Source organism: Sciurus vulgaris (genome assembly GCF_902686455.1).
Source record: "Sciurus vulgaris genome assembly, chromosome: 10".
NCBI classification, from domain to species: Eukaryota; Metazoa; Chordata; class Mammalia; order Rodentia; family Sciuridae; genus Sciurus; species Sciurus vulgaris.
In genome coordinates this window covers 14705725-14723397 of record NC_136470.1, presented here as the reverse complement: position 1 = coordinate 14723397, position 17673 = coordinate 14705725, and the positions used below count along the sequence as shown (strand labels likewise).

Sequence of the window (17673 nt, the reverse complement as noted above, 5' to 3'; positions counted from 1 at the left end):
GATGAGGATTTGGGTACCCACGGGAGGACTAGTTCTTTGCCTACAGGAGCCCTGCTGTGGAGCACATGCCTGTGGAAGCGGATGCTGCTGAGGAAGCCAAAGTGGCAGAGGAGAAGGCATTGCTCATCCTGAGCACTTGAACACCCAGGAGGTGGGGAAGAGTCATCCACAAGTAAGCGGGACTTGGAAATGGGTTTGAGAAGGTGGCAAAGAGATCAGCATATATTCACAATCTAGAAATTCAGTAATTAGGACAGTAACCCCAGCAGGTTTAGTGAGGCTTGGCAGAGAGGTTGGCATAATTTAAATCTCAGTGAACATGTACTGACTTTTGAGAGAGACTAAGCAATAGGCAAAAGAGGACTATATGTGGAGTTGGAGAAAACAGCTGAGTAATTCCACGGGCATACAAGGTCATGCAGGTCCCAGTTAAGGGTCCATCATGGGCTATTGGTGCAACACAAGGAGCAGGTCTCCTGTAAATAAATGAACTCTTTCTTGAATAAGGCAGAATAGGATTCTACCTTGGCATTTCAGAATGTCTTGCTCTTTTGTTGACTTGTCAAAACAGATAGTATCATAAAATAAATTCAATTCTGTGTTCTGGAAGTTTTGTGTGTTTTCTCTAATTTAATTGGTGGAATGATACCATGAAGTATTATTATACAGATTATAGACTAGAAAAACAGACTTAGAGGCTAAGTAACTTGTTCAGGTCACCTAGTTATATTCAAGAGACACAGGTCCTAAACCTAAGCTTTCATCACCTGAAAAATCTTGATTTTTCTTCTAATTCAGCCTCCTATTGTCTTTGGGAGAAGCAGTGGTGACTCAAGGTGTTTTCTAAGTATGTCTTCCCTGTGGACCACAATTATGGAAAATGCTACGTGGCAGAGACCAGGATCAAGCTACTGACTCAACTTCACCCTCCCTGTGAATGCATTTGAGCTACTGGGAAGGCAGATGGCAGATCAATGTTCTGTTGCTTCCGTGCAGTATTGAGTTACACATAGGTTTGGTCTACCATCAGAGGAGAATCCATGTGAGTGGAATCACCCATTTCATTACACAATCTATCCAAAAGCCAATAGGTAGAATTGACCCAAGTGCTGAGAAAAATTAAACATAGTGAAAGAAATGAAGATTTAAAAAAAAAATCACCCCAACCTTCTGAAATGTTAACACTTTAGTTGATAAAACACCCTTTTTAAATCTGACTTTTTTAATAGTGAGTTTTACTGTTTTTGAACTCTATTGACTAACAGTTTTCTTAATTAACTACATTTTAACTCTATTTTTGAAGTCAATATGTTTCTCTTTAATTAAATCTATTTTTAGGTCTAGAGTCAAGATTTTGAACTTGGGTATGACTGAATTCTCTATTTTCAGATTTGAATGTGTTTTGACATATGTGAGAATGTTCTTTGAGTTTTTTTTTTTTAGTGTATGAAATTCTAAGATACTTTTAATAAAGGACTTAAAGGAAAATAGATAAGTATCAGAACAGCAGTCAAAACACATGGACTTTTCTAAAGTCATTTTGTAATTTCTATATTATGCAGTCATAGGGGGATCTTTAAATGTATGTGGCACATGCAAAAAGAAGACTATGAAAGGCTACAGGGAAATTTACCTTGCAGAATAATAGAAAAATACATAGGATTTTAGAGAATACAGTCCTCTTATAGTAATGGCAGTACTTATAATTGCTTATGGTCATGACATTAATGATGGTTAGTTTAGCCAAGTTTTTAAAATAACTTTATTAATTTAAAATAAACTCTATCTGCATTACTCATGCGTATTTCTTATTTTAGGGACTTTCTTTAGACTTCGATAGGAATATGTCAAGGCTACCTGAATATTTTTCACTTAACGTCTGATGTCTCAGTGGAAGGTTAATTTGTATTTATTTAGAGCAGTAATGCCTTTATTAACTTTACATTTATTGAGGACATACTATGTGACAGGCCCTTCTGGTGCAGGAGACAGAGCAGAGTACCAAAAGACAATGTCTCTGTCCTCATGAAATTTGGGGAAGGTACTGAACCAACAAATCAAAACATTGGGTATGGAGTCATAAGGGCTATGAAGAAAACGTATGGTGGAGAGAACAATGGAGAGGAGCTACCACTATACACAGTGGTTCACAGGTCTCCCAGGAGAGGCGGCCTTTGAGCAGCCTGGATAGTGCTGGGCTCTGGGCAGTGAGAGCAATAAGCACTTGACATGCAAGAATGGCCAAGTGCAGGGTCCCATAGGGAGACCCAGTGAAACTGAAATTCAAAGGCTTTTCATCTTTAAGCTAGGAAAGAAAGAGTTGGGGTAGAGGCAACTCAAGATTTGTTAGCCTTGGGCCTGAACTTGGGGACATGAGGTGTGCTCTCCTGGTTCACTGATTGGTCCATTGGATGTCCCCATGTGTACCCTTCCATGCTCTGTGACTCAGTTTCCATATCTGTAAAGCAGCCACATCCAGGAGAAACAGGAGAAAAGGATGCAGGGCAAGGCAGAGTCTTTGGATATATAACAGGCAATGCTCTGCTTCACACAATCAGTTTCAAAGTAATATCTATATGACTGTTGGTTCAAATTGTTAGTATGTGCTACATCATGTTACCTTCTTTTTGTTTTCTTTGACTAGTATTGATATGATCTGATATCGTTATTCTACCCATTTTACAGTACTCTGGTGAACCATCGTCTTCTGGTCTAATAAGTTCCTACTTTCCCTTTTATAGTGCATAATGTTAAAAATAAGAACTCAGCCTTGAAATTCCTCTCTAGGTGGGATGACAGCAAAGAGTCCTGAATAGATTAGGGTGTCTTCTGTCCTCTGGGACTCAGCTCTGCCATGCTCGCTGCCTCTGGGCCAACCATTGATCCAGGTCACTGGCAACAGACAGCCTTGGAAGCAGCATCACCTTAGTGATTCCAGGTAAATTGCAAAGCTCTATCTCCTTCATTCTGTGATCTTCCTCATCTCAATAGATATTTATGAACTATTCTGTCAGCTCAGTATAATTGAACACACAGCTACTTTTTTGGGGTAAATTAAGCCATACTTATGATGAATATTTAATGTTTGGCTTGAATCCATAATCTCCGTTAAAACAGCTTCAAACGATAACTCCTTAGTTATATATACCAAGCACAGGTAAAAATGATTGGAAAGCTCACCCTATGGTAGAAATCTTGTTGGAAGGCCTGGAGGTGGGTAGAGGATTTGAATCATATTTGAATTCACTAGAATTACAAATCTAAGAGAAAGAAGAGAAAAACTGACAGTGTGTCTCTCCACTGTCTTCTTCTCCCTCTCTGGCGTTCCTCTGATATTCTCTACTTATTCTTATTCAAAGCAAGGTTTTAAATCTCCTCAAGGCTCATTTGTACCAAAATGTTTCCCATCATTATCTCTCAGATAACTGTGTGTTTTATGAGTTATTTCAGGTTTGAAAAACAGTCAGGAACTCTGAGCATGGAATCATCCAGAATCACTTAATTCATTCATTTATTTCTTCTTTTCATTTGTTCCTCACAGGAAAAAAAAAATCCCAAGTTTATTTCTCTGTGAGATGATACCTTTCAGTTATCAGTAAATTGCATCTTAAAAGCAAGAGTGCTTCTCTCTATGATGGGAACAGAGAATGAAATACTATGCCAATTTAAAATGCTATTGCCTGCTCACATTCCCAATATCTTTCTCCTTAGATGCCACTGTTCTTACATGGAAAGCATTTTTTTTTTTATTATTTCCTGCCATTTTCTTCATCACCCAGGGAGCTTCGTTAGAGAAATCAAGTGAGGGTAGGTACATTTGACAACAAGAGACAAATGATGTTAGCGAGGGACTTTCTTGATGAGGCAGTTTGCAGTTTTCCTGTTCAGTAGAGTACCTCTGACTCGTAAGGAGACAGGCTTGGCATCTGCTTCAAGAGCGACATATGGCTGGTGTTAAGCACTGTCAATGTCTGCAGAGATGCACTTATACGTATCCAGGACAGAGAGAAAGTGGATGCACAGTCTGTATGCAAATCTGGCATTTTTCCACATCTGCTTCCACTTGCTGAGATGTGGCAGAAACAAGGAAGGCAAACTCATTCTGCCTGAGGTTTATAGGCAGGTTGTTCTTCTCCCCTCACTCCCCCTTTCCCGTGGCCACATTCCCAGGGGTATATCTCTCTTTAAGTGCTCCTGCTTTGGTTCCTGCTTTCTCTTCATTTGGCTGATGACCATGGCTACTCTTCTCAATTTTATCTGAGGCCAGTAGAATTGAGAAGCTTAAAACAGCAGTTTTTTGATAGTAGCCAGGCATAACCTTTCAAAATACCCCCAAAGCCTTCTTCTTTTTCTCTCATATATGTGAAAACACACACTACAATACCATTTCCTCAAAGTCTAGAAGGCATAGGAGATTCTTAGCCTGCCCCCTGAGGAATTCAAACATTATCTCAAATGATTTTATTTTAAAACTACTCACTGTCATCATTCCATCCAAAAGACCAGTCTCTGGCCTTGGGGGAGCCTGTAAGCGCTCCATGGACCACTTCTCGATGATGGATGACACATGAGGATTGTCAATGTTGAGCAGCCGGAAACCAGTCATATTTACACCACTGTACCTATAGAGCTCCAGATCTAAAGCAAATAAGTCCTGTGCAGTATTAAAAATGATAAAAGTGAAATGAATTAGCATTTTCATGTTTTTCATGCAAAAGAAAATAAATTATTGAGAAGCAACAAATAGATTAAAACAAAATGGCAGCCATTATCACACCATGTCTATGAAAGAACATTTCTCATTGTTTCTCATTCACGTGCTGCCTGAGAAACTCTAAGACAGTAGGCAGTTTTCATTTATATCCATTTTTCTGCATTACTATTTGAGCTTAGATAAAGCAAGAAGAAGAATTTGCCTGTCATTATAGGTATATCTTTGGGCACAGAATATGACATTCTGAGAATCTTAGAATTCTCTTCCTAATGTGGTGTTTGGGGAGTTTGTGTCCATTTGATTCAATTTTTTTGTTTTATAGATGAAGAAACTGATGTTCTCCGTGGTGACATGACAAAGTCAACAATGAACCACTGGTAAGTTGCAGTATTACCTTTCTCCATCACATCTTGCTGTTTCAGGCTGTTTCAGATCTTCCCATGGAGGTGAGATTTGGAAATTACATATGTATTTGATAAATAGATCACTCCTAGCCAGAAGAAGTACCATATCCCTGGCTTGCTGAAAATCCCTCATATTCCATAAAATGAGGACACAAAGAGTGCTCACTGGATATGTACTCAGGATAAGAATCAAAGGGTTCTATATACTGCAGCACATGGTCACGTGGTCAGAAGAACATCTTTGACAATGGAACTCACTCCCTTTCAGACAATGCTTCATGGAAAGAGTTTAACCCACCAATGTTCTCATGACAGATGAAGCTAGGTATTAACCAGAAACATATAAGTTGATTCACATCTAAACCAGACTAACATGATCATTTCAAACTGTCTTCTTATACTCTGTTCCCCACTTCCCCACCCCAATCTCAGTTGCAGCAATGATTTGACACCTATCCCAAGGCATCTTTTCATGAGATCCTCTGCACCCCAGCGGCTCTTAGAGTTACTTGAATCAGCAATGGAACCTATTACTTCCATAAAGCGTATGAGTAGGAAAATTCCTTAGTCTTTGTTCCAAATTCTTTGAATCCCCTACTCACCAGCTTAGCTTGCCAATTTATTTGAGAAAACAGGACACTTACTGAATGCCCCAGAATCTGAGTAGATTTAATTTAATATAGACTCATAGATTAGAAAAGAGGCTGATTCTATGTTATTTTTCCGAATAAGAAAAGGTAGGGTGTGGCCACGGGGGTCTAGTGGGAAGTGGCTGGTGTTTGTGTGATTGATTTCAGAAATTGACTGGATGAAAGCTATCACAACATTTTGGTATATTAGATGCCATAAATTTTCCCTGAATGAATAATGTCTCAAAGTTTAAGGCAACTGGGTTTCTTTTGGATTTCTAAGGTTTAGAGCCCTAATTTTTCTTAATGATGCAAAATGTTCAATGTGCAGAGCATTTCCCAAACTCCTCCTCTTGATAGTTTTCCAAGCACCTGACAGGTGACTTGGATACCTGCTGTCTCCTGGATATAGGTAGGGAAGCTACATCAGGTCCCAAAATGCCAAGACACACTTTAGTGCACTTTCTCATGGACACAGAAATTGTAAATCATGCTTCTGTAAGAATAGTTTGCACTGTGTTAGTTCATGATAGATTCTGTGTAATGGAATTCACCCCTTTCCAGATGCATAATGAATTGATTTTAGTTAAAAGGGAGGTTGAGGGGATGAGAGGAAAGGAGACAAGAGGGGAGAGAAATAATCCTGCTTTTCGGCATTACTGAATTTCAAAGATTCTAAGGAAAGTAAAGGAAATCTACATGACAACATCCTGCCTTTGACACCAGAGGGACTGACTTTAAAATATTGGGTGGAAGACTTTGCTATCCTGCAGAATATATTTCTACTAGATGAGCTTACCAGGGTTGTGAAAAAGTAGTGATAGTACTCGGTCATCATTCCCATGAATAAAATCTGCAAGAGAGAAATAGGGAAAGAATCAGAAACAGAATTATAATAAGATATAGATCATTAGTAAGGTGACTGTAAAAACTTGGGAAGATAGAACTGGAAGGGGCTTTAGAACTCCACACACAGACCCTGCGGATCAGAAACCCAGGGCCAATTAGAGACTGACATGGAGCAAGGCCACTGACCTCCATCCCACTTATGTCCATTACGCTAGCATCCAAGTAATAGGTCTGGTGATCGAATTTAAAAATAGCTCATGCTCAACAAATTTTACATTTGGAGTTGTCCATTACTAACACAGGGTTTTGTCTTTCCTAGCCTAGGTTTCTGAGTAATCCTATGCTTAGAAATATAATTTATTGTTTCTTAGTCTTGATGCTAGTTAGCATGACGTGTCCTTTAGAGTAAAACTTGTTAAATGCTGAAATGGAGCTGCCGGCATCTAGATTTACTTAAATGAGGATTTGTAGGTGAGTCCACCTCTGAAAGCTCTCTTGACCCCTCTCCCATCTTGTCCCGGAAAATGAGATGGGAAGAGAGGATGAGTTTGCAGATGGAAGATAGGAATTATCTTAATATGCTTTTCACACTGTCTCTGAATTCTGATGCTTAGTAGCCTACTTGGGATCTTGGTGGTTTCAGAACATCTGTGAGTGTAGATTATTTTTTACTTGGAAAAGGAGAAAAAGGAAGTGAATAGAAAGCACAGGGGTACCAGTTAGAGACAGTCTGTTAGACTGTGATCTTATTTTTGGACTCCTGGAAATGGTGTTAATATGGAAGGAAAAATTGCAGTTTTCCACATCTTTTAATTAAGGGCATCACCTTCCCTGGAGCAGATTACCCAAAGGACTACTTGGGTGCTATATTTTGGAGATGAATAAAGAAGATTCACAAATCAAATTTCTATTACCCATTTTTTCCACGACTCTGGTCAATTCTGGATATAACTGAGAAACTGTTCTGGAAGTTTTGGAATTAGAGATTCTTAGGCTCCATCACTGAGACTTTGTGAACTGGAATTTCTGAGAGGGGAGCCTGTAGCGATTGAGAATCACTGCTTCATAGTAAACATGTTCCTTTGTGTCAAAGAACAAAGACTTTTGGAACTTTGTTTGATGCGGTGGATTGCAAAGGGTGAAAGAAAGGCAATACAAGTTATCAGAGTTCCTGGAAAATACCTAGAATATTCAAGATAGAATGATTTTTTAATGAAAGGGAATGAGGAACGAAGAAGATATTTAGTGATAGCACATGACATAGCATGAACACTAATCAGATACTTAACTTCATCTCTGCTAACATGTGAACCAGAGGGATATTTAGTGAAATTGTAATGTCGGGAAGGTAAGACAAATGATAGGAAACTCTTGCTGTGAATCAGAAGCCAAAGGCATGTAAGTCACTCCTATGGTGATAACAAGACCAGGCACACAGAGGGATTTTTAAAAGGTGGACTTGCTTTAGGGTCATCAATAACATTTAGAGCCATGCCTGGTGAGGTCTTGTTAGCGGTCTCTTATATCATTTGAGCATAAAGAACTGGCCTGCCAGGGTCAGTCAGGAATCCAGTTTTTCTCTTTGGTCATTAGATAGTATAATTGCAGCCAAGACCACCTCCTGAAAGAGTGCTGGACAAGTTTTATGTTGAGTGTAGAACTGGATGCTGAGGTTTGAAATATTGTTTCTGGAATCAAAAATGAAATACAAGGGTTCCTGGGTTTACAGCTTTTACCTGGACAGAATTTTCTTTTTAAACTTCATTATGGAGGCTTTTGATCCCCTGTTGAGGGCATAAGTACTTTTTTTAAAGCAGTCATTTAACTCATTATTTTTATTATTGTTTTTATAATTCCTGGAGGCAACTACTCATTTGATATGCTGCTAATTCAGTGTTAGAAATGAGACATGAAAATTCAGTGTATAAGCGGCCTCCAGACCTGCTTTTATTGCAAAAAGAACCCTTGGGTCCTCTAGGTATGCTTTTTTATTTGCTGTGCTGGAAAAATCACTGTTGTCTTTCCTGGGTAATTGCTGGGGTCAGTACTTGCTGGTTCTTCCAAGTACTTCTTGGATTTCCTAGAAATAGAAATTAGGGAACAAGTGCATGCACTTCATTGACCACAACTTTGTGTACTATTTAGAACCAGGTGAGTGAAAACCTTCTAGAAAGAACCACAAATCTAGTGGCACAGAAAGCAGTGCTTTTAAAACAACTGTCCTCAAGCATTTGAGTGGTCTGTAGGCTGTTTGGGACTAACAGCCCATTCTTCTAACAGTAGCATATTTTATGAATAAGAGCATTGCCTTCACATTATGATTTTCTCTTTGTGTGTTGGTATTTCAGCTAAAAGTCATTAAGGGATTAAGAAAATGTCACATCAGGATAAATGTCAGTTTTAAAAATAAAAGGTACAATCATGATAAGGAGAATGTCCTAATACTTCTTTGTAAAACTGATTTTTTCCTAAGATGATCAGTTTTGAATTCTGATACTGTATTTCTGCTGAACTGATGAGGAGGTGTATGTACTTCACCAAGGTAAGTGTTCCTAGGAACTAATTCTGGCACTGTTTTAAGTATTTTTAGTGAAGTAAAACATGCATGTCACATATACTATGATGCAATAAATGTGGCTATCAATACAGTTCATACTGACAGCATAGTCCCCTAAATGGCTTCCACTAATATGTTCTAATAATGCTTATTTCTTAAATGAATCATCATTATGAAATTTTTTATATTATATTATTGAATTAGACTGATAGACAGTAAAAACCTAGCCCTTTCAATATTAATCTTCTAGAATGGGGATGGTATTGAGTATCTACTCTTGATTTTGGAAGACCCCGATGCGCACATCATTGGCATTGTCCATCACTTTTCCAACTCAAGAGCACAAGACAGGATTGTGTTTCCTGGCTCCTTGTGCTTATGCAGAGCCATGTTCTGGTCCTAGCCTACAAGGTGGGAAGGATATTGATATTTGCTACCTTGCTGTTCCTGGTATATGAATGGTAGGGTTATCAGCATCAGAACAAGGAGTTCTTTGAAAAGGTACATTTTTCTGTTTCATAAATATCACAGGTCATGTAAGTGATCTTGTTTATAACTTTTGATTACTAGGAAAGTCAGGGTCAAAATTATGGGTTCTTCATTAGTAACTAATCAGGAACAATGTATGTGGATTAATATCATCCAGTTTTATTTTTTCTCACCTGACATTTTCCTGGGTGCCAATGCTTCACTCCTTTCACAAAGATTTATCACATTGTTTGACATATATCTTCCTAGGGTGCTCCAATTCTTTATTGTATACTGTTGGGATTTTATACTATTCCCTACTATGAATAAATAATCAAGGTTGGGACATGCTGAAAAAAAATTTTTTTTTTCCCCCAGAAAGAGAAGTGAACTGTTTAGATCCATTGCAGCTGGGTTGGGTTAGTATAACAAAAACAAGGCTTCCAACCTAATAGTTCTTACCCCAACCCCAGTGATCATCATTCATAAGTTACTATACTCGACATTGTTACAGAATCAATTTAAGACTTCGAAAGAGACCAATACCAAAAGATGTGAAATCCTATACACTATGACATTCCATTCTATCTGGGTAGCATAACCTTAAACTAACAAGGGCTAAGGTAGCCTGTGCCTATTTTTAAGGCTTTCGCTCTATTATGTTAGTGACCATGGATATACCACATGTTTATTTCTTTATTTCAGTGGCTAGACAATAATTTTGCTTTCTTTTATTTGTAGTTAGAATGGATCTGCAGAAGGCAGAATTAAAACTCAATGTTCCTTGGTCCTTGAAAAGACAATCCAATAACTCGACTGATATCAGTATACCCTGAAACGCAGCTACTGATTGCTAACAGTGGGGATCTCACAGTGGTACAGCGGCTTACTGAGGTTTTTGCAACCCTAATGAACCCTGTTCTCAGCGGTATTGGCCCTCCTTGGTCTACCTGGAATCCTCATGACCTCGTTCACAGGAGCTTTGACTCTTCTTAGTCTAAACTTGAGTTGTCATGACCTTGTTCACAGGAGGATTGGCCTCCTTGGTCTAGCCCTGTTTTTCCTGAAAAAGATGTCTCTTGGATTTTCATAGATGATTATCAAATACTGCCTGAGCAACACCAAGGTCATATTTTAGTTTGTTTCACAATTTGTCCTGAAGTTTAGGTAAAGATGAACAGGATGGAGTTTATACAGTATAAGGGTGGCTGCAAGTCATGCTATGAGATAGCCAGAAAGTTGTTGGAACAGTCTTTCAATAACATATCCAAGTCTCTTAAGAAGCCTGTACCATATTTCAATTTGATCATTTCCCAGAAAGCAATGCAGTGCTATGGAGACTAACACAAATTATTCTCCACGATTCCTAGTATTCATCATCAAGGGCAAGCCATATGTCAGAAATAATTGGCATTGTGCTGCTATCATAGTAGCAAAAACTTAAAATGGAACTTGGAGTTTCACTAGGCAATTTAGGGTACTCATGATATTTATAGGGTTTTTATTACTGCTTCTTTCCATTGAAAAATAGGTGTCATGGAAGTTTCTATTGACTAACCTGAAGTATGTCGTTTCTTTTATAGCCTTCTCAATATCAGGATAAATTCTGGCCCATCAGACATGGTTTCTAGTCAATAATTTCAAGTGAATAACTTCTCAATGTGTTACATGCAATGTAGCTAAAATAATAGTTTTACTTCAAGATAGAAATAAGTTCTTTCAGCACAAAAATCTTCAGGAAACTGGTTGAATAATATAAAATCTCAGAGCAGCAATTTAAGGATGAAATTTTGAGCTTTTTATCATTTTCCCACTGTGTTACTTTGGCTGCACCCTCACTGACCTCTGAACAGGACACTCCTTCAGCCACACAGTGTTTAATGCTGATCATCAGTAAAGCAAGCTAGGCATAAGTCTTTATTATTGTTTAACAGTTATCTTACATCGAATGAACTATATTTTTAAGGAACGGGAATTGAATAGAAAAAAATGCATTGGACCCCAGAAAACCCTGAGATGAAGAAAAATATTCACTTCCTTATGGAGTATAATGACATGATCTCCTGAAGATGTCCACATCCTAATTCCAGAACCTAGTAATATTACTTTAAGTGGCAAAGGAGGCCTTGTGTCTGTGAGTGAATGAAGGATTCTAAGATGAGGAGATTGCCCTGAATTTTCTGACGGTGGTCCAGTGTGATCGCAAGGGTCCTCATAAGATGAAACCTGAAGGATCAGAAGGCAGAGAACGTGATGAGTGATTAAAAACAGAGGGAAGTGGCCATGGGGTGTGGCATCACAAGTCAAGAAGTGAGCACAGCTTCAAGAAGCTTGGGAAAGCAAGGAACTGGATACCACCCAACCCCAGGGAGCCTCTAGAAAGTGAGCAGCCCCCAGATGTCTTCATTTGAAGTTTCTGACCTCCAGAACTATAAAAGAATAAGCCCATTTTTGTTTTAGGCCACTAAATTTGTGATCATTTCTTTTCAGTAGCAATTGAAAATCGAATAACACATTTTCACATCTGTTCATGATTATGGAGCATGAGTATGCACAACTTTGGCACATTAACATCTAATGCATGCATTGGGAGGAAAAATAGCTTCTTTTTGTTTGAGGTTAACAAATTTATAATTTTCTCTGCCCACCCCCTTTCACATATACATATTAACTGCACAGAGGTACAAAGGTATAAACTAACTACAAAATGAGTCCAGGGTTTCTCTTCCATTTGCAGCCAAGTTTCTCCTGTCTCCATGTTAAACCACAGAACAGTACAGGGTATTCCAACAGAGCTGGTAAATGGAATCTCCAACCTGTTTGGGAGTCTTTTGGTCTTTTAACTTCTTCATAAGATTCTCTCTCCAGAGGTATAGTCAGAGGAGAGGAGAAGTTGATATTAATCGATATTAATAAATGGAGAGGAAAGCAGCAGGGCTATTTTAGCTTCAGAAGATGATCCCACTAGAGGAGGCAGATTGCACCATCCAGGTGCACAACAGATGAAGTGCTATTTAAGGACTGCAGACTGTTGAGAACAGAGCAGGAAAAAAGATTTCCTGTGAATGAAATAGGTAATCTGGCAATAGGAGTGGAGTTTTTGGAGGATTACATGAACCAAAGAAATAAGAACTCTACAACATCCAGGGGAAGTTGATGGAAAGATGATGGGATGGATAAGGAAGGACAGAGTGAAAATTTTAGCAGCAAGGTATTGAACAAAACTCCAGAAGCTGGAACATCAATAGTGAATATGTTGCATATAGTGTAAACTTTTCTCAATAAACTTCTGTCATAATGGCAGCAATAAAACCTATACCTCAAATTTGCTGGAAGGTAATTTTTCTAAGAAGGAAAAGGGGGCACTGTCATTAAATGGTGGTCTTGCTGGTCTTGTGAAATATCTACAGCCCAGTAAAATTCTCAGAAGTCTGGAACCTGATCCTTAGCTTTCTGGATGACTACTTTGATAATTGTCTAAAATCTATCAGGCTTAGAAAATAACTACTTATATCAATGTTTCTCTGTGTACTAGAGTCAGTGTGGAACTTTTATAAATTACCAATGCCTGAGTCCTATCTCTAAATTCTGAGTTGTGGGTGACTTATGGGTATTTGGTGAGAGTGAAACTGGAACAACAGGAGTTGGAGCTTTATTTTAAGGGATGTGACCATCAAGCAAAGTGAGCTTGTTATGCTGCCCATCTTCTTTGGAGGAAGTTTTAGATGCAAATAGCTGACACAACTGTGAAAAGGTCTCCTTGTACTGTGAGGTCCCTCACTTTCTGTCCTTCTTTTGCAGGAATTCAGGCCTACATTGATTTCTGTTAAGACATCTCATTAGATGTTAGAATTAGTTTGATCTGAATTCTCATGATTTTGAATTCCTTCAAGGATATTTGAGAAGAACTTTAATCTCCTCAATGGATTCATCTTTCATTAAATAAGGATAGTTAGGGGGTGGGAGTGTAGCTTAGTGGTAGAGTGCTTGGTTAGCATGCACAAGGTCCTGGGTTTGATGCTAAGCACTACACACACACACATACACACACACACACACACACACACACACACACACACCAGTTTGTAAACCTGTATAACAGATTTTCTTCTTTAGGTAAAATTATATGATAGAATAGACTAGAGGCTATTTTTGTGTATGAGGTATTATCATGGTAATGGTACAAGGTGAGGAGGACTTTGCATGGACTGTTAAGCAATGTGTCCTTTATTCTTTTCCTTTTTGTTTGTTCTTATCAGTTATGACAGTAGACATGAAAGTAAAATGTCTTTTTACATTCATATATTAAACATATATGGAGTATAACTTCCCATTTTTCTGGTTGTACATGATGTAAAATTACATTGGTCACGTATTCATGTATGCACATAGGAAAGTAATGTCTGATTTATTCTACTATCTTCCCTATTCACATTCCCACTTCCTTCCCTTCATTCCCCTTTTCTAATCCAAAGTACTACTATTCTTCCCTACCCAATATAGGGTCCCTTTATTGTGAGTTAGTAGTATCCATATTTCAGAAAAAAAATTCAGGCTTTGATATTGGTGTTATTGGTGGTGGGACTGCAAATCAGTACAACCACTTTGGAAAGCAGTAGGTCATTCCTCAGAAAACTTGGAATGGAACCACCATTTGACCCAGTTATCCCACTCAGCTTATATCCAAAGGACTTAAAAACAGCATACTACAGTGAGGTAGCCACATGAATATTTATAGCAGCTCAATTCACTATAGCTCAACTGTGGAACCAGCCTAGTTGCCCTTCAACAGATGAATGGATAAAGAAAAGGTGGCATATATGCACAATGGAATACTACTCAGCCATAAAGAGAAGTGAAATTATGGCCTTTGCCAGTAAGTGGATGGAACTGGAGACTATCATGCTAAAAGTCCTTTATTCCTTTTTTTTTAACTTCTTTGAAAAGTTTGACATTTATTTGCTTCTGCATAAAAAAGAGGGAAAGAAACTTCAATATAAATATTTTTTAAATCTCTATCCTTAAAATTGCCTAAGAGTTCTTACAACACAGAAAAAACAAATTTGAAAACAAAAGTCCTTTATTCTTAAGGCAATATGTGGGGTGGGGGAAGCACTCAGAAATTTCAAACATAGGGAGGATAAAGTAAGATATTTAACTTAGAATGAGCAGTTTTCCAGACATGGAAGCTGGGTGAGTATGGGAGAAGGAGGGGACTTGTGCAGAGAGATCAATCGACTATGATGGAAGGAAGATGGTGGGGAGTCAGAGACACAGGGATTGAGTTTGAAGCGTATTCGGAAAGTAGAAATTCCAACATTGGGTAACTCACAAATGAGAAAGGTAGGAAAGAGCCAAGTGGATTTCCTGGTTTCTGGCTTGAATAATCAGATGATATTTCTAGTTGCCATGAGAAGGGAAAGTGGAGGAGAAACTGGTTGGTTGGGGGAAGGGGAAGAAGAGAGCCTGGTATGGAGATTTAACATCAGCCAGCAGGACCGTCATCAGACATGAAGATTTGGCATATGAGGCTGAGAGGAGATGTGGGATCCACTGTTGTGGCAGTGAGAGGGGCCGCACTGGTGCAGAGTTAGGATCGGGAAACACTGGTCCACTCTGGGAGTTCTGCCTGGACACAGTGCCCTCAGCACAAAGAGGATTAACCCATTGCACGTGCAATGTCTGTGCATCAGAGCTGGGCTGAGTGCTGCACACCCAGAGTCACATTTTCCATTTTGCAAAATAAAATGAGGTGTATACCATCTCATTCCCATTTATAGAAGTTTATTTTTGATGACATCGTATTCTCCTTTTGCCTCAACTAAGTCTTATAAAATACCCAAGAAAGGTCAGTTGAATAAGTGGCAAAATTTACATGGTGCAGGATAACCCCAATGACAGACAGTGTTTGACTGACAGTCAAGGGGCAAATGAGGAGGAAGGATCCTTTTGGTAAAGTCTTGTGTTTACCAAGGTTGAAGAAGCAGATGTGGTTAACCTAGGGACATGATTCTCTACCTAGTTTTGTCTGGAGGATTCTTTAGAAAGTCTGATAGATGTTATGGACTTTAAAAATGGTTCACCCAAGGCTACACACACCTCCACAATTTTAAATGGCGATGAAATTCACTGTCAAAACTATAGGCATAGGAAGTGCCCAATCTATACAACTCCAAATGCTTTTCATGATGCTATCTGGAGAATTATATTTCTATTGTCAGGATAAATTTTTATTATCTTCTATTTAAGCCAAGTTTTGCTGGAGTGGAAATTAAACATTAGAGCATTTCTGAGGCACAATATATACATCTGATTTTTGTTGCTTACCAATTCAAGTTGAAACATATTTTAGTCCTTTTCTAAATTTACTTTTCGGAGACTTTTGAGAATTTTCAAATGGGTGTTAAGTACACTAAGAATAGGGACAAATTGCACACATTTTCAGTAAATTGTTGGTTGTCCAATATACAGTTCTTGTATATGTTTAAATAACACACTCATATATATTAACAGCTCCATGTAATTTTATATGCTCAGGGACTGTAAATAGATTTTAATATCAGTCTAAAGGAAACATAATTAGGATGAGAATGTGCTGCCAAAATAATTGTGTAATACACTACAAATTTTCATCTAGTTAGTACAAATTGAGATCCATCATTATTACATTGTCAGGATTTATCCAAAGTAATGAACTTATCAATTAGCTAGCTCAAAGACTATCAAAGGAGTTGAGGAACTTTAAAAAGGAATGTACAACTTAATTAATTTCCCATTTAGCTGACAGCCTACTAAGTACAAGGCAATATGCAAATTCTTTATGTCTATATACTAGTAAAAGGATTCTTGATCACGTGTATGCAAGGAAGTTCAGAGATGAAGGAATTCTTACCAAGATGAATTCAATAACTGTACTTATAGAAGAGGTAACTGTGTTGAAGAGGAATCAACAGACCTTCTCAAAGTAGCATATTTAGAGAATGGAGAATGTGAGCATCCTAGGCACTAAGAGTTTCAGACCCTGGTCTGAATGAAATTCTAGCTGTGCCATTGAATCTATGAACTGAAGTCTCATTTTACTCATCTGTAATGTGGGATATTTCAAAATGATAAAAAGAAATCATTTCTGTTAAATGCATAGCATATTCTGGCATATTGTAAGTATAAGATAACTGTTAGTTATTTTATTCTATTAGGAAAAGAGCAGAATTTGCAACCACATCTCTCAAATCTCATTCTGAGACTTTGTTCACAGTCCCTTATTACTTTTGAAAGTAACTCCATGATTTCAGGCCAGTTTGAACTCATTGGATAGTTATATTCTTGTGACATTCATTTGCAGAGTCTCTCGCTGCCTTAAGGGAGAAGAGATTTAGGATTTTGTTATTTTCACCATTTTCTCTCTATTACCTTCAGTTGATGTTCAGCAAATAAGGACTGAATGAAGAATGAATTCTCTACTGTGTCCCCACCACACTCCCTACTGTGCCAGAGGACTTTTGATATAAACAGCATTTCTTCAGGACTTATGTTAAGCTAGAAACAGTTGAGTGCTTGAGAATAAAATGAAACAACCACATGCAAGGAATACAATGCTTAACTGAAATGTGTTCTAGATTCCATTACCACAAGAAAGAATTGGCATGTTTTACCTAACAGGAGCAGAACAAGGTATTTTCTTTTCCTATTAAATTATGAATTGGACATAACTCTCTTTTGTTCATGTATAAATACACATTTAGTGAAACACCACATCATGTTCAACCACAAAGAACGGGATTCTAATGAGAATAATTTTGTATGTATAATATGTCAAAATACGCTGTACTGTCATGTATAACTAAAAAGAACAAATAAAAAAAAAAATCTGAGATAAACTTCAAATCCCAGTCCTGGCACTTACTGACTGTGAATTGGGCAACTTTATAAGATCTTTCTGAGCTCTGTGGGTTTCTCATGTAGAGCATTTCCCTATAATAATTAAATGAGTTATGCATCAACAATTTTAGCATAGAGTCTGCCATACTATAAGTATTTGGTGAAAGTAGCCTT

At 38.0% G+C, this 17673-nt stretch overlaps 1 protein-coding gene across 1 annotated transcript in view; it reads right to left on the bottom strand.

Annotated features, from left to right (window-relative positions):
* Positions 1 to 17673, bottom strand: part of GRIK1 (glutamate ionotropic receptor kainate type subunit 1) — a 414222-nt gene that overhangs the window by 126742 nt on the left and 269807 nt on the right. Inside the window, 2 exon segments of the mRNA XM_079100525.1 lie at positions 4481 to 4654; positions 6547 to 6600. Of these exon segments, the coding sequence (XP_078956651.1) occupies positions 4481 to 4654; positions 6547 to 6600 (228 nt within the window).